We start from the raw sequence: 24,434 nt of genomic DNA on the forward strand, positions 1-24,434 counted from the left end.
TTTAATGTTATTGTATTTGGATGATCTAAGTGCAAGATAAAGAGCCAGAAGTAATGATAAGCTAGAATCTATTAAAGATGCATATGAAATCTGGGATATTTATTTATTTATTTATTTATGGCTGCGTTGGGTCTTCATTGCTGCGCGCGGGCTTCCTCTAGTTGCAGGGAGTGGGGGCTACTCTTCATTGTGGTGCGCGGGCTTCTCATTGCGGTGGCTTCTCTGGTTGCGGAGCATGGCTCTAGGCGTGCGGGCTTCAGTAGTCGTGGCACACAGGCTCAGTAGTTGTGGCTCGTGGGCTCCAGAGCACAGCCTTCAGTAGTTGTGGCGCATGGGCTTAGCTGCTCCGCAGCATGTGGGATCTTCCCAGACCAGGGCTCGAACCTGTCTCCCATGCATTGGCAGGCGGACTCTTAACCACTGCGCCACCAGGCACAGTGGCATGTGGGATCTTCCCGGACCAGGGCTCGAACCTGTCTCCCCTGCATTGGCAGGCGGACTCTTAACCACTGCGCCACCAGGGAAGCCCTGGGATCTTTATTTTTTAAATGGGTAGTTCCAGGATCATGCATAAAAGTCGATGAGCAGCTAGAGTTACTTTCAAAGGACATTACCTATTTCAGGAAAATATGAAATAAAAACCTATGTTTACTAAGTTTTGATTTTTATTACAATTTCTAATAACAATGTTGTTCACTATCCCTTTATTGTTACTTTTCAAGATTATTCATAAATTACTCCAAAACATAAAAAATAAAATGATAATAAATGCAAATTACTACTTTTCATGATACAAAAGAGTTAAATCAATACATAACTCCTTTATCAACATTGGACAAAAGGATGATTGCAACAGGCTCTAGAGATCACTTAAATTATTTATGGGTAGGGACTTCCCTGGTAGTGCAGTGGTTAAGAATTCGCCTGACAATGCAGGGGACGTGGGTTGGAGCCCTGGTCCAGGAAGATCTACGGGAAGATCCCACATGCTGCAGAGCAAGTAAGCCCACGAGTCACAACTACTGAAGCCCGTGAGCCGTGCTCCGCAACAAGAGAAGCCACCGCAGTGAGAAGCCCACGCACCGCAATGAAGAGTAGCCTCCACTCGCCACAACTAGAGAAAGCCTGTGTGCAGCAATGAAGACCCAAGGCAGCCAAAAATTTAATTAATTTAAAAAATTATTTATGGGTAATTAGAACATAGTCTTGCTAGCAAACACACTCCTTTAGTTATCAGTCATAGAAAAAAATTGTAGACTGGCTACATAATATGTTATTGCAGCTTGAAAATGTGTGTGGATGAATTTTCTTTTAAGAAAATTGTCAAACTAAAGAAAAAGTATGCAACATACCTAGAAAGTAACAGGTGCTTAAATGTTTAATAATACTAATCATAGTTGTTGTTTGTCTAAATAAAGTTGGCCCTCCGGTATCTGCAGTTTCCACCTCCGGGGATTCAACCAACCAATGCATCTGCAGTTGGCTGAATCCACAGATGTGGAACGCAGATATGGCAGGCCAACTATACTATGCTGCTATTATATGAGGGACTTGAGCACCCTTGGGGTCTTGGAAACAAACCCAACCCCCAGAGGATACTGAGAAAACTGTATATATATTAAAAGTACATAGTATAGGGCTTCCCTGGTGGCGCAGTGGTTGAGAGTTCGCCTGCCGATGCAGGGGACACAGGTTCGTGCCCTGGTCCGGGAAGATCCCACATGCCATGGAGTGGCTGGGCCCGTGAGCCATGCCGCTGTGCCTGCGCGTCCGGAGCCTGTGCTCTGCAACGGGAGAGGCCACAACAGTGAGAAGCCCGCGTACCGCAAAAAAAAAGTACATAGTATAAGTCTCTGAAGTTCAAAAGTCCAGGCTAGACTATTTACTAGCTAGGACCTTGGACAACTTATTTAACTTCTTTAAACTTTAGTTTCTTTACATGTAAAATAAGGATAATGTCTATCTTGCAGAATTTTTGTGAAAAAATGAATACTAAATGTAATAAACCTAAAACAATGTCTGACATTGAGTAGGTCCTTAACAAATGATACTTCTTTCTTAAAAAAACTATGATAGAATTTGGTTCTTTAGTTTCTCATGAATTTTAACAGTGCTTAGTGATTTTTCTCCTGGGCCTTGTTAATTGCAATTCCTACAACTTCCCTTCAATCATCAACCAACTAAACTTATTCGATTAATCCATATATACTGAACACTCACTATGTGACAGGTAATTTTAAAGCTTTACTTGCTCTTTAATAATAATGTAACTGTTAAAAACATATCAATAGTTTTATTACTTATTTTTGTCTATATTTTGAAACAGTCTAGCATTATTGTCTACATTCTTAGACATACATTTCTGTATGCTAGAAAATAATGAATCTATGAAAGATGTCGTATATATCTCATTTTTACAGCACCTTAATCAGGATCATCATATAGCAAGTTCTTTAATAAATACTTTAAATGAAGATGAAGATAACTGTATATTAATAAACTATATCACCATAACAGCATGCATATTCCATAATAATATTTTTCATCTTACTTGACTAAGAAGAAGAGGACCTGAAATTACAGTAAAAGTGAAACAATGAAAGGGGTGGGGAGAAAAACAGGAAGCAAACACATTTACAAAATAACTATCATGAAGATTCTACCAATACTTAAGAATACCACAATGCTCTATATAGTATGGCTTTAACATATCAACAAAATAATTTTTCAATGTAATTTCTCAATGTAATGAAAAGAGGTTAAAAGTTAGAGACTCAAAACCTTGGGGAGAAAAACAGAAAGGAAATGTATACATGCAGAGAGTGGACACTAATATCCCTGTTCATCTATTACATATGTACACTATGTACTTTTTAGACTAAAGTATATTTTACTGTTATAGTGAAACCTATTAAATGACAACTACCCCTGACAAGTTTTAACCCACGAAACCAAATAGATACAAGTAAAAGATAATGAAATACAATTTCAATTTTATTCAACAGTAAGAAAGAATAATTCTGCTTAGAACAGGCCTGACTTGGCTTTCCTCTGAACAGGAAACAGGACAGAAGGATAGCCTACATGCTCTTCGAAATTCTGTTTCTGAAATCAGTCTTAATGCTGAATGTTAGAACTGTCCATGAGATGTGACTTATTCCTAAGTAGCTGTATGCAGTGTATTAAGGTATCAATGAGAACCTCCCCCTCCCCCCTCAAATAAAGTTGTCCTTGGAAAGTTAAATGGTAAAAATCAACACACAAGGAAGTCTAAGATATATATGCAAACTCACCTTAAGGATCAGAGTAACAGGCAAGTCCTAGCAGTATGAACATAATATAATAATAATAATTGATGTCAATAAAACAAAGTCTTCCAATCCAAATGGAGTTAGAAACAGAGCAAAGAAAAAGAAAGTAAGCAAGGTAAATAAATATTGGCAATGCCTAGTTAAATATCCATCATCACAACAGGGATAACCTAACTTAGTGCTACTAATCATTTAGAATCATAATTGAGGAAAAAAATATGAGACTGGGATATAGTAAAAGGACATCAAGCCTATATTTGAAACCAAGATATGAGGAGCAGTCACAGGGCTGGGGAAAATGGTGAGAATTTTCAGGGCTCTTGAGCTAGTGAGGTGGGAAAAAGGATCGAAGTAAGAATTAAGAATGGGCATAACATAATTTTCACTATTCCTATAAGTCAATTACAACAGGATGGAAAGCATGTTATGAAGGTTCTATTACAGCTTTTACTTCTTCCAGCTTCTCACTATTTCTCACCTACTCCCTCCTCTGCTTTTCCCATCACTACTGCCAATGACTGCTACAGTAGAGGAAGAACAGAAAAGGAAGAAAAATAGTGACAGACAATAGTAATGCACAACACATATAAACAACAGTAATGCAGGGGAAGGGGAGGAATGAGGAAAAAAAAATAGTACCAGCATATATAAGAAGGAGAGAAATTCTGCAGCTGTCTGGCTGTGGGGACCATTCATACATAAAGAATGCACATAAACTGGTCAGATTAACTACAAGGCTCCTTTTACTCAACTAGATTTTATGATCGGCTTTCGGTATTTTTCTCAGCAACCAGAAAATTTGTTCAACTATTTAAAAAACTTGACAGATCCTTTAATTAAGTTAATTCATAGATGGTACACTTGGGTTACTTACACTGGATATGAATATACCTGTAAAGATCTAAGTCTAAGAGAAAATCACTAATTTGGGAGATAGGCAGGCCAGATGTTGACTATTGACAGGTAAAATGCAATCATTTTTTTGCACCAACTCAAAAGTTTAAGATACATAGGGGAGCAATGCCCTCAATATTCCTACATTCACTTTACAGGTTTGTATACGACCTCCTTATTTGAATACACTCACAAAGATATCACAAAAGAATTCTGTATAATGTCATAAAAGATGAATACATGCAAGTTTCTTGTAGCCCCTAATATTTCTGAAACTGGTGCTTACATCATCAGAAATGGACACAGACGCATTCACATTTTACATAAATGAATATCCACTTTGATATACTTATGTAAATATCATTTTACAAATGCATATAACACCACAACAATTGGGATATACATAGTAATAAAAAGACTGGTTATACTAATGCCATTTATTAACTTAGCATTTATTTAATACACAACCAAAGCCATATGGTTATTAAGGATGAAGCCCTAGGATTCACCCAGGGAGTGTCTGCTTGCTCACTCTGAACTCAGGGAGAATCACCATAGTGGCAGAAACTACACGATTCTTTAATAGGCCTGACAGGAACACTAAGCCTAACAGGCTAATATGATTGATTAATAGTCAAAACAGGAAAAGGAAAAAAAAAAGCATTCAAAAGGGCAAGTAGTACAGGCTAAACTGGAAAAAGGCTTGCAGAGGAGCTCTTAAATCTTTTAAACTTCTGAACTTCATTTAGGGGACATGCTGAATGTCACACACAGAGTTATAAGCCATAAAAAGATCTACCAATTTATAATATTTCTAATGTGACAAGACTCATTAAACAGTTTACATGATAACTTGGTGGAAAGAGATCAGCAAAGGAGGACAATCCTTTTTTCCTTTAAAATTCCAAATAACCATTGTCTTCACTAAAAAGACCTGGAGCAGGTGGCCTACAGAGATCCAGTAGAAGTAGGATTAGATAACACGATTAGAGAACAGGATTTATCACTGTCAGGTGGTAGGAGTAAAAGTTACCTGCTTTTAACTTACAAAATACTATAGTTACATGTATACCTTTCTTATCTTGTTTTTTGTTCTAATCTCCTTGAATGCAGACCCCCACAACCCTCGCTCTTTTTTTTATCTGTCACGATTTTAAAACTACCCACAGGGCTTCCCTGGTGGCGCAGTGGTTAAGAATCCACCTGCCAATGCAGGGGACACGCGTTAGAGCCCTGGTCCAGGAAGATCCCACATGCCGCGGAGCAACTAAGCCCGTGCGCCACAGCTACTGAGCCTGCGCTCTAGATCCCGTGAGCCACAACCACTGAAGCCCATGCACCTAGAGCGCGTGCTCTGCAACAAGAGAAGCCACCGCAATGAGAAGCCTGTGCACCGCAACGAAGAGTAGCCCCTGCTCGACGCAACTAGAGAAAGCCCACGTGCAGCAACAAAGACCCAACGCAGCCAAAAATAAATAAATTTATAACAACAAAAACTACCCACAGTAGTCAGCATTAATATCCTGCATATTAGATGCTTGTTGAATTAAATTATTAACTGAAAGATAAGGTAAAATATATTAATTATATTGACTGCCTTCTATGTGCTGAGCACTACTCTGGGGACTAAAATTAGAAAAAAAGTGGATAAAAAATTTTAAACTCATGTTTTAGTGGAACAAAATAATATATGCAGTCTAATACTGCACATATTAACCATTTATCATGTGCTAGTATGTGCTTATGCCTTTGAAAAGAATTAATATCTGTGTGGTGCTTGACAATGAGATTTTCACATATGTTAAATAATTCTTTCTCCTCAGAATGCCCCTTTTCTTACCACTACAGTTAGAATATAATGCAAATTATATATACTAGATATGCCTATTGTTTCCAGTTGGCCTTCCACTCCCAACAAACCACAGAAGAAGTAGACTTACATTCCACACTTTTGGGAAAAGCTGAGTAGAGCACTGGCTGGCCAACTACCTATTTCTTTTAAGAATCTGAACTAAGAGACATTGAGAGAGCCCTGAAACTGACAGGTAGTTAAAACAAGTTGGACAACATGCAAGATGAAATTTGAAGAGACAAATAAACTGAGACTGAGAACACAAGAACATAGAGATGAAAGATATCATGAAGCCCCAGAGATGAATAGAAAAACACCAAATCCTTATTTTCCAAGTATTGAAATACGTGTACGCGGCCCAGCTGAGGATTCAGAGATCTCTACAATAACATTCTCTTATTTGAGCTACCCCAAACATATTTCTGATTCCTTTAGTCAAAGAGCCTTGATAAGATCAATAATAGTATAATATCCAACTGGTCAACCAAAATAAACACCGATAGAAGTATTCCAATGTGGTTCATTCTGAAATTGTAACCTCCTACCATTATCTCCTTCCAATAGCTTGCTCAAATGCTATCCTACCACCATACTTTGTCTTCAAGTATTGGGGCAGGGCAGGGTGGTGGGAGGGCGGGGAGGAAGGACTCAGACACACTACTGGGCAGCGTAAACTAATGCAAACTTTTTCGAGGACAATTTGATAGTCTCCCACTGTAAAATATTCTGTTTGAGCAGCCCACTATTGGGAATTTACCCCCAAAAAAGAGCTATACAAGTGCACAAAAATAAAGTTAAACTAGTGTTTCTTTATAGTGTTTTTGTAATAGCAAAACATGAAAAATGTTGATTGCCCATCAAAAAAGGAATTCTATGCAGTCATTAAAACAAACACTACGGGGCTTCCCTGGTGGCGCAGTGGTTGAGAGTCCGCCTGCCGATGCAGGGGACACGGGTTCGTGCCCCGGGTCCGGGAAGATCCCACATGCCGCGGAGCGGCTGGGCCCGTGAGCCATGGCCGCTGAGCCTGCGCTCCGCGACGGGAGAGGCCACAACAGTGAGAGGCCCGCGTACCGCAACAACAACGACAAAAAAAAAAACGCTACGAAATAGATGTTCACAATACACTGTTAAATTAAAAATGCAATTTGTACAATGGTAGAGTATCCCCCCCATCACACACACACACAGACCTTCCTTGACTTATGATGGGGTTATGTCCCAATAAACCATAAGCTGAAAATACCTTTAGGTAGGAAAAGTATTTAATACATCTACTGAACATCATAGCTTAGCCTAGCCCACCTTAAATGTACTCAGAACACTTAAAATAGCCTACAGTTGGGCAAAATTATCCAATACAAACCCTATTTTATAATAAAATGTTAAATAGCTCACGCAATTTACTGAGTACTGTACTGAAAGCGAAAAGCAGAACATGTAATTTACTGAGTACTATACTGAAAGCGAAAAGTGTATGGGTACAGAATGGTTGTTAAGCCCTCATGATCATGTGGCTTGCTTCCACTGCCCAGCATCACAAGAGAGTATCATGTCACATGTTGCTAGCCTGAGAAAAGATCAAATTTCAAAATTCAAAGTATGGTTTCTACTGAATGTGTGTTGCTTTTGCACCATCATAAAGTCGAAAAATACTAAATTGAATCATTTTAAGTAGGGGACTGTCTCTATATGTTTATATTCTAAAAATTACAAATAGTGCTCTTAGGGGGGAAAAAAGAAGGGGGAATGCTTAAAAAACCAAGTACAGTCCTCCCTCAGTATCCACAAGGGATTGGTTATAGGACCCCCTGCGGATACCAAAATCCAGGAATACTCAGGACCTCTATGTAAAATAGTGCAGTATTTGCCTATAACTTATGCATAGCCTCCTGTATACTTTAAATCATCTCTAGGCTACTTATAACACCTAATACAATGTAAATGCTGTGTAAATAGTTGCTGGTGGGCAGGAAATTCAACTTTTGCTTTTTGGAGCTTTCTACAATTTTTTCTTTTTCTGGATATTTTTGACCTAAGGTTGGTTGAATCCGAGTATGCAGAACCCATAGATAGGGAAGGCCGACTGTACCATATTTCACTGCTTCAAGAACACACACTTTTTTCATTTAAAAAATCGGGATGCTTCACATAATCCTTGTCAGTGAGACAGCAGTTGTGACATAACTGTCATTACGTATGTATCAAAATGTGAAGGACAGGGGTCAGCAGCTTGGGGAAAATAACTCTGAAGACAATGATGGGGCCTTTTTAAGAAATCCTGTAATCATCAATTCTCTTGATGGTAAAGAGGAAAATATATGGAAAAACAGGGACATTAACAACTCTAAGTTGAAAATTAATTTAGAACACTGTGTAAAGAGATTAATCTTTAATTTATATCATTTATAATTACCATTTCTTCTCACAAAAGTGATACATATACACATGCACAAACATACGTGATATATTTTTTTCATACAAAATGGTACAAAGAGAAAAATTCAAGTGGTCCATAATTTCACCACCTAGATTATTATTCAAGACATTAAAATAGGTCAAAAAAAATCAGTTGTTTTATTCATACGCTGTATTTTGTTCACTTGTACTTTAGTTTTTAGACTGTTGCTACTCATAGATCATTACCTCTATTTCATAGATTAGTATCTCTAAGTTTTCAAAATCAAGTTTCTTATGTAAATCCCCAGTTTTTAACTAGTTATGTTTCAGTTGGGAACAGTATTATAAAGATTACAAAGAACATTTAAATTCCCAGGTTAGCTAAAAAGGACTATTTAACTCCAAATGCATCTTTACCATAATAAATACTGTGAGAATACAGAACCTATAAGCTCTGTTATGGACTAAATTGTGTTCCCCTCAAATTCATATTTTGAGGACCTAACTCTCAATGGGACTGTATATGGAGACAGGGCCTATAAGGAGATATTTAAGGTTAAGTGAGGCCATAATGGTAGGGCCCTAATCCAATAGGGCTGGTGTTCTTATTAGAAGAGGAAGAGGGACCACAGCCACCCAGACTGTGGTATTTTGTTATGGCAGGCTAAGATACTAACGAAGGCTTTTTATAGCATCATTTAAAAACATTAGACAATGTCTTCAATTTCAACTTGGGACATCCTCTCCTACTACAGTTCTAGCATCAAGAAGAAATATTCCCGGGAATTCCCTGGTGGTCCAGTGGTTAGGACTCCATGCTTTCACTGCTAAGGACCCAGATTCCATCTCTGGTCAGGGAACTAGGATCCGACAATCCGTGCATCGCAGCCGGGGTGGGAGTGGGGGGAGGCACGACTGGATATTCCCTTCCATGCCTCTACCTGTTGATCAGTAAAATTGCAAGATTCTCACTTCCAGCACCTCTGGGTTTTTGGCTTCTGTGTCATTGCAGTGAGAGAGTGAGGTATGGATGAAGGCTTTGGGATTGGTGTTTTGTGGAGAAAAAAGGTGGGAGAATGAGGTGAAGTGGAAGATGGGGAGAAAGAAGAGGAACTGAAGAACTCTAGTGGGATGAGAATGAACGCTGCAATCAGGATAGTTGGGCTCAAACCGCAACTATGCTCTTTACTGCTGTATGACCTTTGGAAAGTTACTTAACTTCTCTGGGTTCAGTTTCTTCATGTGAAATATTAGAAATAGAAATAATAATAGAAATAGGATAGCAATAATAAATTCTTCTTTGGGGTTAAATAAGACAGCATAGATGTAAGCAGTGGATAAATGAAATGCGCAAAATCATTAGTTGAATTAAGAGCATAGTTGCTCTGATATACTCACCTACAGGATATGCTATTTATTTACACAATTCTTCCCACTTTTAGAGGTATTCCGAAGCAAAGAAAAAAATATGATCTTTAAAATCAGATCTGTGTTCAAATCCTAAGTCCAACACTTAGTACCTATTTGACACTGGATAAGTTACTTAGCAGCACTGAGCTTCAGTTTCATTATCCTTAAAATGAGCCCAACAATGCTCACCTTATGTGGTTTATAGGGAATAAGTTAGATCAGATATGTAAAGTGCCTGACGGAGGCTAAGAGTTAATACTGTAAAGATGTCATTTTCTTCATAAAATAAGTGCATTCTTAATCCAAATTCCAACAGAGTGTTTCATGTAATTTGACAAGGTTTTCTAAAATTCATCTGGAAGAGAAGATATACAAAAATATCCAAATGAAAAAGAACATCAGGAGAGTTTTGGTATTATATACGAAAATAGTATAAAGTTAAATAATTAAAACAGTATGGTATTAACACAGGTATAGACAAGTAGATCAATGAAAAAGAATGGAGTCCAGAAACAGACCTAGATATATGTAGATTTTGTGTATCATATAAATATAAGAGGGCTTCCCGGGTGGCGCAGTGGTTGAGAATCCGCCTGCCGATGCAGGAGACATGGGTTCGTGCCCCGGTCCGGGAGGATCCCACATGCCGCGGAGCGGCTGGGCCCGTGAGCCATGGCCGCTGAGCCTGCGCGTCCAGAGCCTGTGCTCCGCAACGGGGGAGGCCACAACAGTGAGAGGCCCGCGTACCGCAAAAAAAAAAAAAAAAAAAAAATTAAATATAAGCATAAGAATAGGCTATTAAATAAAATGTTGGGCCAAGTGGCTGTCCTTAAAAAACAATTCCTACCTTATTCCATACGCAAAAATAAATCCCAGGTGGATTCAAGTTTTAAGAGTTAAAAAAAAACTACTAAAAGAGAAAATATGGAATATTTACAGGAAGGTTGGGGAAGGTTCTAAGTTAGCGAGAAAACTGAGAAGCTGTCACTCTCACCATAAAGAGAAAGCTCATGTATTTTACTACTGTATTGCAATTTCTTCCCATTAGCAAAAATGAAGTGAATCCCAACCTCTAATGTGGTATTCTGAACAATATACAAAAATCCTTCTGTACTTAAAAACATTTTTAAATAGTCTTGTAAGTATAGAGAGACAATGTGGCAATAGCTTTTATTTATTTATTTAGGCCATGCCATGGGGCATGCAGGATCTTAGTTCCCCCCCACCCCAGGGATCGAAACCATGCCCCCTTCAGTGGAAGCGCGGAGTCTTAACCGCTGGACTGCCAGGGAAGTCCCACAAAAAAATTTTTTAAGACAATTTCTCTCATATTAATTTTAAATACAATGAAACAATTTCCTACTGATTAAGTGGATACTGTAGTCATATTAGTGTTGGTGGTTACAGCCACACAACTTAGAAATGCATAAGGGATTTCCCTGGTGGTCCAGTGGTTAAGAATCCACCTTCCAATGCAGGGGATGTGGGTTCGATCCCTGGTCAGGGAACTAAGATCCCACATGCCACAGGGCAACTAACCCCTTGTGCCGCAACTATTGAGTCAGTGCGCCACAATGAAGAGCCGGTGTGGCGCAACTAAGACCCGATGCAGCCAAAAAATTAAATAAATAAAAAATATTAAAAAAAAAAAAGAAATGCATAAAATACAATAGAAAGTTCCATTTAAAAATAAATATAGGGACTTCCCTGGTGGCTCAGCGGTTAAGAATCCGCCTGCCAGTGCAGTGGACACGGGTTTGATCCCTGGTCGGGGAAGATCCCACATGCCGCGGAGCAGCTAACCCTGTGCCCCACAACTACTGAAGCCCGCACGCTCGAGGGCCCGTGTGCCGCAATTACTGAGCTTGCGTGCTGCAACTACTGAAGCCTGCATGCCTAGAGCCCATGTTCCGCAACAAGAGAAGCCACCACAATAAGCCCGCGCACCATAATGAAGAGTAGCCCCCGCTCACTGCAACTAGAGAAAGCCTGCTCACAGAAACGAAGACCCAACGCAGCCAAAACACTTTTTAAAATAAAACAAAAATAAATATATACTATGCTTCCATGATTCTAAATTGCATTATGAAGTGGAGTTCTCAACAATTCACAATCATTTCCTTGGGATTAATGACATTTTAAAACCTAGAGCTCAAAAGAATCAGAAAAAGGACGTCAACTATATTAGGTAACCGGAAGGCAAAGCAAAATTTAATTGCTACAATATTTGATATTCTAAAGGTATAATTTACTAATTCAATAAAGAGGAAAAATATGCTAAGTGGGTTTTTTTTAATGACAAAATTTGGATTATGTTTTAATTAACATGTTGACAAAGTATTTTCAAAAGCTTTATCTCAAGGTTTTATTCATCTGAATGGCTTTCAACTATGCATTGTCACTTGATTTCATAATGGAAAAATGATTTGTAACTGATTTACAACAGATCCAGCATTTTTAAGTGTAAATCTAGGAAAATGAAAGATTCATAGGTACTTCTCAGAGACACTTTCCAGCATTCTGTTTTTTTCCTGAAGATCCCAGTTAAGTTGACCTCTTTGGCTACCAGCGCTATTTCCGGCCACTGTGCCTTTTCCCCTAGACTCAAAATTTCACTTCTATTCTCCTGTCACCTGCAGTAAGCAGGTATTCTTTCTAAGGTTTAATAAGTAATTTTACTGTTGGCAATTATTAGGAAATTGACGAGATGGAGAAGTAGCAAACAGGATGAAAGAACTGAAGCTACAAAGTTATAGCTCTCCCCATAAAAGTTATCCTTATAATGTATGCAAAGAGACTAAACAAGATTTGTTAGATCTTCTACTGGTCTTTCCACTAATTCAATTCTAGTCTTAAAGAAAAGCCAGCCTCCTATTGCCTAATCCCTTATTACTTAATAAGATCAGTGCACTTTGGTTTTTGTTATACATGACAGTTTCTATTCCAACTCCTCCTGTTTCAGAGGAAGGCAGGTCAGTAGAGATTGTTGTTAACTTGGGTGTCAGGAAAACACTCATTTACAACTAAGAGAAAACTCCAGGCTCTCATCTCACATTCTTATTTTACTCTAACAACTCTTCAAAGTCATTTATTCTCTGACATCTTTAAAATTACTTTCCACATAAAAACTCTGTAAATCTAACAACGAAAAGCTCTTGCTCTGGTGAGAAGGGACTAAATGCTTCCTTCTAAACAGGGAAACGTCGTGTGAAGTCTAACTTCTAAAGAGCGAGATGGAAGACCTTCGAAATTCGCAGAGGTGGTTTGACGGAAAGAAACGCCCTTGTTATTAGAGAGGTCGCAAACCCCTGGCCCCCGGTTGAAGCGGAAGCGCCCGGTACACTTCTGTCCGGGCAAGCGGCAAGATACTCCCGGGCTTTCGGGAAGCCGCCATGGAGGGCAAGCCCGGGCATCCTCAGCATAGTTATCTCACGTCCGGGCCCGCAAGCCCGGCATAAGTTCGTCATAAACACATTAGGCTGAGATAGAAACGTGGCCGAGGGGACGGGTCACGCAACTGTCAAACGAAGCCCACCCGCCCATTGCTCGTCCCCAAGGCGGCAAAACTTACCAACACGACTCTCTCTCCAGTTGCCTCAGGACCGCGACTACAACTCCCAGGAGGCTGCGCGGCGTACGGAGCAGCGTCCTTCCCAGAATGCAGCACAGTGGCGTCCCCATCCCTCCTTCTCCTTTCTCCGCTCCTCCTACTTTTCTACATGGCGTCACCCGGGAGGGCAGGAGGTAGGTTGCGGGAGGGCACTCCGAGCCTCGGCGTGTCGCGTCAGACGTTGGGAGGAGGACGGGGCGGGGAGCTGGGGGAGAATGGGAGGACGAAGGGGAGGGGAGAGGGGAGGGGAGAGGAGGGTAAATAGTGGGCCAGGCAGGAAGATGGCGGCGGTAGCGGAGGTGTGAGTGGACCTGGGTCTCTGCAGCTAGATTTTCTTTTCCCCTCTTCCTCCCCTTTTCGTTTACCCCGAGGTTGGCATCGAGGGGGCTGAGTTCGGGTGGCAGCGCCGGGCAGAGCGCAGGGGTCACGGCGACGGCGACGACGGCGGCGGCGGCTGACGGCTGGAAGGGCAGGCTTCCTTCGCCACTCGTCCTCCTTCCCCGGTCCGCTCGGTGTCAGGCGCGGCGGCGGCGCGGCGGGCGCACTTCGTCCCGCCTCCACCTCCCTCCTGCTCCCGAGCGGGCACTCCTTCCTTTGCCATCCTCCGACGCTTCACCCCGGGGACTGGGCGCCTCCGCCGGCGCAGCTCAGGGAGCGGGGGCCGGTCTCCTGCTCGGCTGTCGCGCCTCCATGTCGGATAACCAGAGCTGGAACTCGTCGGGCTCGGAGGAGGATCCAGAGACGGAGTCCGGGCCGCCTGTGGAGCGCTGCGGGGTCCTCAGCAAGGTGAGCAACCCGCGGGGCCGAGGACCCCTTGCCCAGACTCACCTGCGGCGAGGCGAGCCGATGAGGGCATGGGGTGGGGCTGGGCGCGAGGCACAGACTCTGCCGGGGCGGGGGCTGCGGAATGTGCCGGGGTGTGGGCCCGAGTACTGCGGCACGAGTGCCCGGGCCAGGGTTGGGTGGGGGTGGGGGCAGAAGGGGACTGTCTTCCTCGCCTGCTCTGGGGCTCGGCGGCCTGGGACCGGGAAAGACCTGTCCCAACCCCGGATCCTTTTTGGGAGCGGGATGCGCACCGTGACTTGGGACCCCGAGCGGCAGCTGTTCGGGTATAGCAATTTGGGTTGGGCAACAGCGGTACCCGAAGGACTGGGCATGGGAACCGTGCACCTCAGACCTCTCAAACGAGATTAGTCTGGAGATGCCAAGCAGAATAGGGTTGAGGGATTTCTGCAGACCCTGCTTTTGAGACAGAAGCCGGAGCAACTCGGCTTGGTGCTGAAATCTGAGGTGATAAACTATGCCAGGCTAGATGTAGTGAAAGATCTCAATGAGAGGAGGAGTTCTGTACTTTTCCCCTTACTCTTTACCCCAGTTCAGAGAAGAGCTATTGAATAGTCGGGTGATAGGTACAAGAAATATTCATTGTAACTTGAAACCTGTCAGAATGGAGACAGACCTTTAGTCCAGGAAAAAGAGCATTATTTAATAGTAAAATATTCTTACAGTCAGTGGGCCAGAGTAAGGAAAAGACATCTTACTTTTACTAAATTTTTTAAAACTACTTTTCCAAAATTTTTGCAAAGCAGATAGTCATTTGTAGAGTTTGAAAGCTAATTAATTGAAATGGATGAAGCCCTTTTTAAGAGAGAAGGTGGGTGATCTTTTCTTTTGGTAGTACGTAGTTTGGGGTTTGTTGGGGTTTTTTTTTTTTTCTTTTTTTTTTTAACGTTTTTGCTATGAGAAGATCCACATTGTCTTTTTTACTTCCTTCTCTCTTCCTGTTAAACTTTTAGAAATGGCTGGAGCTAGCAGTTAACTTGGAGAGGGGGAGCAAGGTCCAGTCTCTCAACAGGCTGGTCATAAGATCCTAGATCATGTGCAGCCACTGGCTATTAAGAAATCACCCTGCTTCCAGTATACATACTTTGGCTAAGCATTGGGAAGTTGTTTGTGGAATTGTTTCATACTAGCTTTTATATTGTCTTTAGAAGGCTGAGAAAGGACCTAAGAAAGGCATAAGTATGTCAGAACTAAGGCTTGCAAGTGTTAACTTTAATTTGCATACGGAAAAATTATGGTGTGTGTTGATACTGTGATCATTATTGGAATTTCAGTGAAAAGTTTTCAGTAAAGTGAAGCTCCCTAGGGTTTCTTTGGATTAAATGTATTGTGTAATTTAAGAATCTATATTGAACACGTTGTGCAATAAGTATACATTTCTCTTTGGAACTGTTATGAAATGGGCTCTTTGCTTCTCAGTGATTCAGGTAATTTCACCCCTTTTTTCTCATTAAATGAGAAGCAGACTTCCAAATTAGTATTGTGGAGTGTTAGGTATTTTACAAAACAAGCCATACTTTTGAACTATTGATCATCACTTTTTGGGGGATAGGAGGATCATAGTGATTGGTGGAGTCACCAGTGCTCTGAGTATGTACTATATATGAGTATCTGAGTATCACTTACACAGAGCAGTGTAGTAAGTGTATACTTTATGACAAAAAAATGGAAGACTGTCTTCTTGATATCTAAGTGTATAGAAATGTAGTATTTGACCACTTCTTTGGTTCGTAAATAACTTCATTGTTGCTGCATACATAGAATCAACGTAGTTTTGGTGTTCTTGTTAACAGCTATGGAGGAGATTTCCCTGAAATTAAAAAATTTATGGTTACATATGTTTTCTTGGAAGCTTTTTAATCAATAATATTTTTTAATGAATGAATGCTTTTGAATTTAAAGTACATACGTATTTTCAGCCTTTGTATTCACCTGGTAATTTTAAACAAAATTAGAACTCAGCCTCTGTTCTTTTCCTTCTGCTTAGTAATGTAGTTAAGTCCAAATACTAATTTGTTTTGTCCCCCCACTCCTCCCCCCACCAAATGGAATGGTGGTGGAGGAGTAAACTTGTACACCAGCCCAAAGGTTTTTTTTTATATAAATATATTTTCTACAGACTTGCTTCTTAGGCACATAAGTTCCAAAAATACTGGATAGACAATAATTCTAGGTGGTTATAACAAATATCAAGATAGATTGTGGATGGGGAAACATTCATGCCTTAGTAGGACTTGAGAGCAACTAAGCCTTGGTCAGTCTCATCCAATTCCTTCTGAATTCTCTCCATCCTTTTTATCTTATCTTTACCTTAACGTTTTTTCCACATACCTAACTGTTGGCTGAAATTCTGTCCATGTGTAGAGTCCATCTCAACTATTCTTTTCATAAAGACTTTTCTTATTTCACCAACCATCCCAGAGCTCCTTCCCTTGAATTTCTATAGCATTTTATTAGTAACTTGCTTCTGACTCTTATTCTAAATGTATTTTTTTTCCTCTTGAATTTATGCTTGCTGGACTATTGGAGGCAGGAATGTTTGCTTCTCCTGCAGTGTCTGCATATTGCCTTGTCTCTGTTAAATGGGGAAGAGCCAGGGAATGTTATGAGGGTAGAGAAAAGGCAAAAATCTGCCTTCTAGCTGTGAATAGGAGTTAACATTTTCTGCGTAAATCCTGAAGCTTATGTAATTATTGGGTCCTCGGTAAGAAAAAAATATGAAAATATGGACACATGATTTCTAGGGCCCCTTCTGTCACTTTGGAAGGTGTCTGTTCTTGTGAGCTTCCCTGAAGGTTTCTAAGCTTCATTAGCTATGCATAGCTCTGCCTCCAACTGAGAAAATACTGTGTGCTTGGCAGTGTTCTAAGTCTATTCTTGCTTAATGTTAAACAACTTTAAGAGGTAGAGTTTGAGAAACAAACAAACAAACAAACAGGTAAGTAACTTGGCCACAATCACAGTTAGTAGCTTTCTGACGGGCAGTAATTGGAAGCGAGGTAGGATTAAGGTATGCCAGTCTAAACAATTTGTATTACAGGCAGTTGGGAGTTGTTCATGTAAGTTTTGGAGCTGGAGGCTCAATGAGGTTAATATGTAAGATAAGTAAGCAAAATATGCCTAATAAGTAAGATTATGTAAGTTATGAAATAAAAAGCAGAAGATATCAGAGGAAACGTTATTAAGCCTTCTCAGGAATCCAGGAACCTGATAATTTGATTGGATTACTTGAAGATAAAGGAGTCAGATTTAAGGGTTTAATAGGAAGGAAAGATGAATAGGAGTTGATAATGGGCTATAAAGATTAAGAAGGAACAGTCAGGTATTGAGTATCTCCTAGGAATATAGTAGGTGTATTCACGATTTTATTCACCCATTCAAATGACTGAGGAAAGAAACTGAAGTTCAGAAAAGTTAAATAATTTGTCAGAACTTTTCACACAGCTAGTAAAAGTAGTTGAGTCTCTCTGATGTTGTATCCACTGCTCTGTCCATACAGTACAGGAACGCTTAGCCAGGTTTGAGTCTGAAGGATTGTGGCAGTAGCAGTATAGCCAAGGAAATAGGAACAGAGGGGGATGTGCATCCTATGGGTGGAGGTAAATTTAGTTTTGTATGTAACCATCATTATTTCAAGTCGCTGTCTTAAGTGGTAGTAAATCGCAAGGAGTTAAAATGAGGAAATAGTGATTAGAGAGCCCTCAGGAAAGAATGAGTTAACTTGACAGCATGGGTCAGCTCTCAGGGAGGGGCTGTAATGATGGAGTTTAGAAGATATAAGAGCTGAACCACATCTCAAACCTGTGGAATTAGGAAATAGTAAAGAAAAGATTCCTCTGAGCCAATGCAGTATATTTTTAACAATCCATTTAGAGTTAGTTTTTGGCAGATAGTTTTTGAGTTAGCAGATAGTTTTTGGAATTGTCTGTGCTTAAAACCCCAGAGCATAAAAATATGCAATATCAACAATTGCCATAGAGGTTACATTTCTGCCTTTGCAAGTTTATTGATTGTAATCTTCACTGTGCAGCAGCGAAACTTTAGCAACACAGAAACCATTTGTAGGTACTGGAAACAGATAATCCAAGTATGTTTTTGAAAACCAGTTTTATGTTTGTATTTTACTCTTGAGTTTGAAATATAGATCTTCAGAGAAACTTAGAAAATGAATTAACTATTCTATAATATTGAGTTCTGTGGAAGTAAAAATAAAGTTGATGTAGACTTTCTAAAGATTAATAATCTATTTTTACTTTAATGTAGTTGTAAACATCATACATTTTCATGTAGGAATAACTTACAACAAAAATAGAGTTTGGGCCATGATTGACTTCTACTTCTGTTGATTTAGAAGGCTTCATGCAGTACTTGGTGTAGGAGAATGACAGACTGTATAGCCAAACTTACTTTTCTATTGAATATGTCAATTATGACAGGGAGCAAAACAATTTAAGAGATTTGAAGGTGGTGAGGAGGGGAGGATGAAAGCACAGAAAGAGTAAAGCAGAATTTTTAACTGAAATGTGCTTCAGTTTTATTCCTCAAATATTAGAAGAAAAATGTTATATTTTATTTATAATTTTGTAGAAATTACTGAAAATTATATACAATCTGGAAAATTTTAACTTTTCACTTTTTTTTTTTTTTACTGTTTATAATTAAGTTAGGACTTCTCACAGTTTGGTTTTAAACTTAGATTGACTGCTGTTTCAGAAAGTTTGGATTTCTAAAAATGTAATTTTTTGTCTTTTTCTCCTCCAGTGGACAAACTACATTCATGGGTGGCAGGACCGTTGGGTAGTTTTGAAAAATAATACTCTGAGTTACTACAAATCTGAAGATGAGACAGAGTATGGCTGTAGAGGATCCATCTGTCTTAGCAAGGCTGTCATCACGGTAAGCTCCTATTCTCCTTCATTCAACAAATACTTATTGAGCATAAGTTATACACCACGAACCTATTCTAGGGGCTTGGGATATGTCTATGAACAAAACAGATTAAGATCCTTGCTCTTGTGGAGTGTGCAGTCTAATATTTTTTTCCATAAAATTATTTTAGAGTGTATTACTACATACTGTTATTTTATATAGGCATGTAGTATTTATCTAGTTGGTTACAGCAAGCCATTAAACAAGGGCTTCAGAAAAAAAGATGTTAGATGGCTCCATATCTGATAGATGGGGACAGTTACTTGGTGAGTTATTGAAAAAGTTAAAGCAGGAAAATAAAAGATACATATCTTAACATTTAAAATTTTTGACTTAAAATATATAAATCTAAATTCACTTGCCAACTTTATGATGTAGAGCTAACAGTATATCTTTGAATATGGAGTTGAGAGAAGTTGTTCTTATGTAAAGTATTATATCCATAATGCCTGATTTGCAATTTCCAGTTTTCATTCTCTAAAGTGGAATAAAAACTTAAAGATACTTTTGAAAAACCATAAATATAGGTTCCTCTTTTTGACTTTTAATGTTTTTCCCTAATATTTTACAGATGTCTCACCTTTATTTAATTTAATACCTTTTAAAAGAATGACTAACCTTTGTTGAGTCATTCATCTTAGCTTGCATTCAATGTAGTTTACGTAGAAACAGCTCTCTTTGCTCTTGTATTCCATAGATTTACATGATGTTTAAGTTATGTAAGAACTACAGCAAGTAAACTGGCATAAACAGGTTTAGGAACAACCAACTGACTTGTTAAACATGTAACTCAACTAGTGGGCCAGAAGTACCTGAATATACTAAAAATAGCATACTAGTTGAGAGTGGTCAGCATGTTGAGGCATATTTAATAAAGGGCAAAAAAAAAGGTATTGTCTAAGGCAGGTCAGTTAAATGGAGGTCAGTTAAGGAAGCTATTGTAGTTAAAATCTAAAAATGGATGTGTTAAAACAATCATAGATTTTACTGATACATTCAAAGAGAATTCATGTTACGTTAGAGTTTATATTGTTTATAAAGATAAATGATGTACTTTGGATATGTGTTGATATCTAAATATGACTTACATATGTTTATGTTACACATTTAAGTAAAACCATGTAGTATTTTTCCATCACTTTTTATACATTCTGCCCCTCTTATATATTAAGAGTTTGAAAATAAAAGCTTAGTTGGATATTGAGTTGGAAAAACTTATAGAGGGGTTGTTTGGAAATGTTCAGAATGAAACTACTACTCTCCATTCTTATGGACAACTTTAAAGAAGTAGTTTGAACATAAAGGCTCACTATTTATTTGGACTGGTATGTGGTACGTTATAATGTACTTTTGAAATTGTATCTATTGATAGTTAATATTTTGGGGTTTTATTTCTCTTGAGATAGATCACTATTCATGCTAGAGGAAAGAATCATGGATAGTAGTGTACTTTACAATCTTGAAATGTCTTCCCTTGGTTCTTCCCCTTCTTCCTTCTTTTGCATATTGTTGGATGCTTGTTAGTTACAGTGCTTGTTTGACTCTTTGAAAATAGTTTATATCTTTATTGTTTCCTAACTAGTAGTATTCCTAGAGTACCATGCTAGTTTAAATTTAGTTATCCTGTCTTGAATTATGGACTGTGGTAATAGTGCATGGCTTATTTGGGGAAAAGAAAAACTTTTAATAAATATTTACATTGCATCTGCTCAGGAAAAAACAATGTGTTAGTTCTTCGTAGATTTTTTGTTGTTGTTATTTTGGTATTTTTGTTATCTGTATTTGCTTATAGAACTTTTCATTGTGGTTCATAATCAAAGAAATGAGTAGGAAAGCAAGACAATTTGAAAACACTGAAGGGACCTAGTGGAAGTACTCACTGGGCTAAGTGGTAGTAGAGAAGGTTAAAAAAAAAATGAATGTAGCAGCAGAATCTGAGTGGTAGTTAGTCTTCGCTATAGTTTAACCAGGTGGTATGGAGAAACACAAGTATTTATATTCCTGAACTTCTTCAACTCTGTTCCTATTCTGTCGGTTCATAAGTTCACTGTTACATATTTCAAGGAAATTACAAAATATAACTGAATCCAGTGAACTTCTCAGAATGAAGTTTACAAATAGAGTATGTATTTGAGTTAAATTTTTAAAATGTAATACTAACCTCTGTTAAATAGGTATCTTTTGCTTTTCTTAAATATGGGCTATTATATGTATCAATTCACCTCTGAAGGCAAAGAATAAATATGGTTGAATTTGTGCATGTGACATCCTTATGAAATTGATAGTATTCATATATGAGGAAATCTGGACTTGAAAAGTTATGACTTTACTGTAACCATTCATTAACATATTTATTATTTGTTGGTGAACCTAATGTTTGAGCCCACCTTTTCTGATAGAACCTAATTCATTGTTAAATTCACTATTATTTTAGCTTAACAAGTCATTCCTTATTCAAATCATGTTCTTTAGTAATGTGATAATAAATTGAGTGAAATACTTTTAAGGAACAAAGTATTTCCTGGGAGAATTTGTTACCTGGAAATAATTCTTAACGTGAAGGGATTGGGAATAAGTTAATGAGAGGAAAAATAGTACTCTGTCACTTTTTGGGAAGTCACCTATTTGTATGTTTAATAAATGTTTGTAGAAAGTTGAATTTCTCAATTATTATAGTTTAATAGTTATTTGCTTAAGACCCAGTCCCTGCTACAAAACTTGCCATGTAGTAGATGTTCAATATATGTTAGTTGATCAACCAAAAGCAATGTTTATGGAGTATTTAAACTGTTATTTATTTTTTAAGTTCTGTTGTTTTTTTTTTTTTTTTTTTTTTTTTTTTTGTGCTACGCGGGCCTCTCACTGTAGTGGCCTCTCCCGTTGCGGAGCACAGGCTCCAGACGCACAGGCTTAGCGGCCATGGCTCCCGGGCCCAGCTGCTCCGCAGCACGTGGGATCTTCCCAGACCGGGGCACGAACCCGTGTCCCCTGCATTGGCAGGCGGACTCTCAACCACTGCGCCACCAGGGAAGCCCCCTAAGTTCTGTTTTTAAATAAAGTACACGTGGTAAAAAAATATCCATGGCATGAAGAGGTTTAAAAAGTAAATGCTTCTCTTTACTCTTAGTCCTGCACTCAAGACATAACGAAAGTCAAATTTTTGGTCTGTCCTTCCAGGTACTATGTATGCCTATATAAGCATTTATTTGTTTATATCCTTCATTTTCATTTACACGGACAGCATCATACTAAATCTATCGTTCTGCACCTTGTTTTCTTTTAATATATCTTGGACATTTACTACATTTTGTTGAATATTGTGGATGTACCATGTCTTATTTATTTGCCTCTTCCCTGTTCTTGGAAATTTAGGTCATGTTTAAATTTGTTTTACTACAAACACTCTTGAAACAAGCATATGTAGTATTTAAAATTTTTTTTTTATAGTTACTGTCAAATGCCCTTTCAGAAGTACCACTTTTCATTCCCACAGATAGTACATGAGTGTCCCTATTTCCCCATACCCTCAAATATATATATTTTTAATTTGGTTGCACTGGGTCTTAGTTGCGGCAGGTGGGCTCCTTAGTTGTGGCTCCAGGGCTTCTTAGTTGCTGCATGCGAACTCTTAGTTGCAGCATGCATGTGGGATCTAGTTCCCTGACCAGGGATCACACCCAGGCCCACTGCATTGGGAGTGTGGAATCTTATACACTGTGCCACCTGGGAAGTCCCTCCATACTCTCAAGTATTGAGGAAGTCAGGTTTTGGCAAATGTTAAAATATTTGGCAAAGTCTCATTATTTTAAGTTGCACTTTTTTATTCAAGAGGGTAACTTCATATGTTTATAATTCTTTTTTTCCTCTTCTCATCGCTTGTTCATCTCTTTCTTAGTTATTGATTTGTAGCTCTTTATATCATGATATTTGGCAATTTGTCATATTTATTGCAAATGTGTCCCCCCAGGTTGTCATTGTCTATTTTTTCTTTCCTTATTTTATATTCTTTTTAAGCCTTAACAGAAATTAAAAAATTTTATGTGCTCTTATTGACTTTTTCCTTTATGGCTTCTGTATTTAGTTATGTTTAACTAAAACATAGCTCAAAGACTATAACTCTATATAAATGTAGTTACATTTTCATCTACAATTTGAATTTGATTCCTGTGGGAGTTATTTTAGTATAAGAAGGGATGTGGGGCTTCCCTGGTAGCACAGTGGTTGAGAGACCGCCTGTCGATGCAGGGGACACCGGTTCGTGCCCCGGTCCAGGAAGATCCCATGTGCCACGGAGCGGCTAGGCCCGTGAGCCATGGCCGCTGAGCCTGCGCGTCCGGAGCCTGTGCTCCGCAACGGGAGAGGCCACAACAGTGAGAGGCCCGCATACCGCAAAAAAAAAAAAAAAGAAGTGATGTGGGAATTAAGCTTTTTAATTTTTTCCCAAATGGCTAACCATGTAGTCTAATACCATTAATTGAAAAATTCACCTTCTCCTCACTGATTTGAAATGTTACCTTTTTTGTATATCACATTACCATGTGTATTTGAGGTTGTTTCTGGACTCTCTTCTCTTCGGTTGGTTTGTCTATTACTTTTTGTACCATACATAAAATTATATTGCTAATACTTCATTAATCAGTTCTTTAAACTGCTAATGATCCTTTTGTGAAAATAAAAGAAGTGGTTTGTTTGTAGCTACTGAGATTAGAAGACGTTTCAGGAATTAGGTAGGTAGAGATTTTTGGTAAAATGGAAATAGTAATGTCTTTAGAATTGGTTTGCCTAAGTTCTATCTATAGTCCCAAGTCTTACCTTAGATATCTGACTTTGTATACCTACTATCTTATAAAACTTCTTTAATTACCAAATGAATGGGATTCGTATTATTCTTATTATAGGTTGGATATAGTAAAATTTATTCATCAATTTAGTGTTTCAATATTCTCAGATGGAAAACTGAAAGGTAATGAAAATGTTTACTGCTACATTGAAAAAAATTTTAAGCCAAGTAGGTCTTAAGTAGGTAGGGGTTAGAAGGGAGGAAATTTAAAGATCCTGGCACAATTAAAGAAGCCAACAGAGATGTAAAAGAAAGGGAAGGGGGTTCCCCTGGTGGCGCAATGGATAAGAGTCTGCCTGCCAATGCAGGGGACATGGGTTTGATCCCTGGTCTGGAAAGATCCCA

At 38.8% G+C, this 24,434-nt stretch overlaps 2 protein-coding genes across 5 annotated transcripts in view; one reads left to right on the plus strand and one right to left on the minus strand.

Moving 5' to 3' along the window:
* The window catches only part of POLK (DNA polymerase kappa), a 75,758-nt gene extending 62,221 nt beyond the window's left edge, over positions 1–13,537 (minus strand). Inside the window, exons 1-2 of one of the 2 annotated variants that reach the window (XM_032625711.1) lie at positions 13,439–13,537; positions 10,057–10,222 (exon numbers count right to left, since the gene is read on the minus strand). The gene's annotated coding sequence lies outside the window, so the exon portion shown is untranslated. The remainder of the gene's footprint in view (positions 1–10,056; positions 10,223–13,438) is intronic. The other variant, XR_004349071.1, reaches the window with a different exon arrangement.
* Positions 13,538–13,730: 193 nt separating this feature from the next.
* Positions 13,731–24,434, plus strand: part of CERT1 (ceramide transporter 1) — a 129,248-nt gene continuing 118,544 nt past the window's right edge. For 2 of the 3 annotated variants that reach the window (XM_032625715.1, XM_032625714.1), the window contains exons 1-2: positions 13,738–14,263; positions 19,082–19,216. In XM_032625715.1, coding sequence (XP_032481606.1) covers positions 14,168–14,263; positions 19,082–19,216 — 231 coding nt within the window. In that variant the 5' untranslated portion in view covers positions 13,738–14,167. Of the gene's footprint in view, positions 14,264–19,081; positions 19,217–24,434 lie in introns of all 3 variants that reach the window. The other variant, XM_032625716.1, reaches the window with a different exon arrangement.

Source organism: Phocoena sinus, chromosome 3, assembly GCF_008692025.1.
Source record: "Phocoena sinus isolate mPhoSin1 chromosome 3, mPhoSin1.pri, whole genome shotgun sequence".
NCBI lineage: Eukaryota > Metazoa > Chordata > Mammalia > Artiodactyla > Phocoenidae > Phocoena > Phocoena sinus.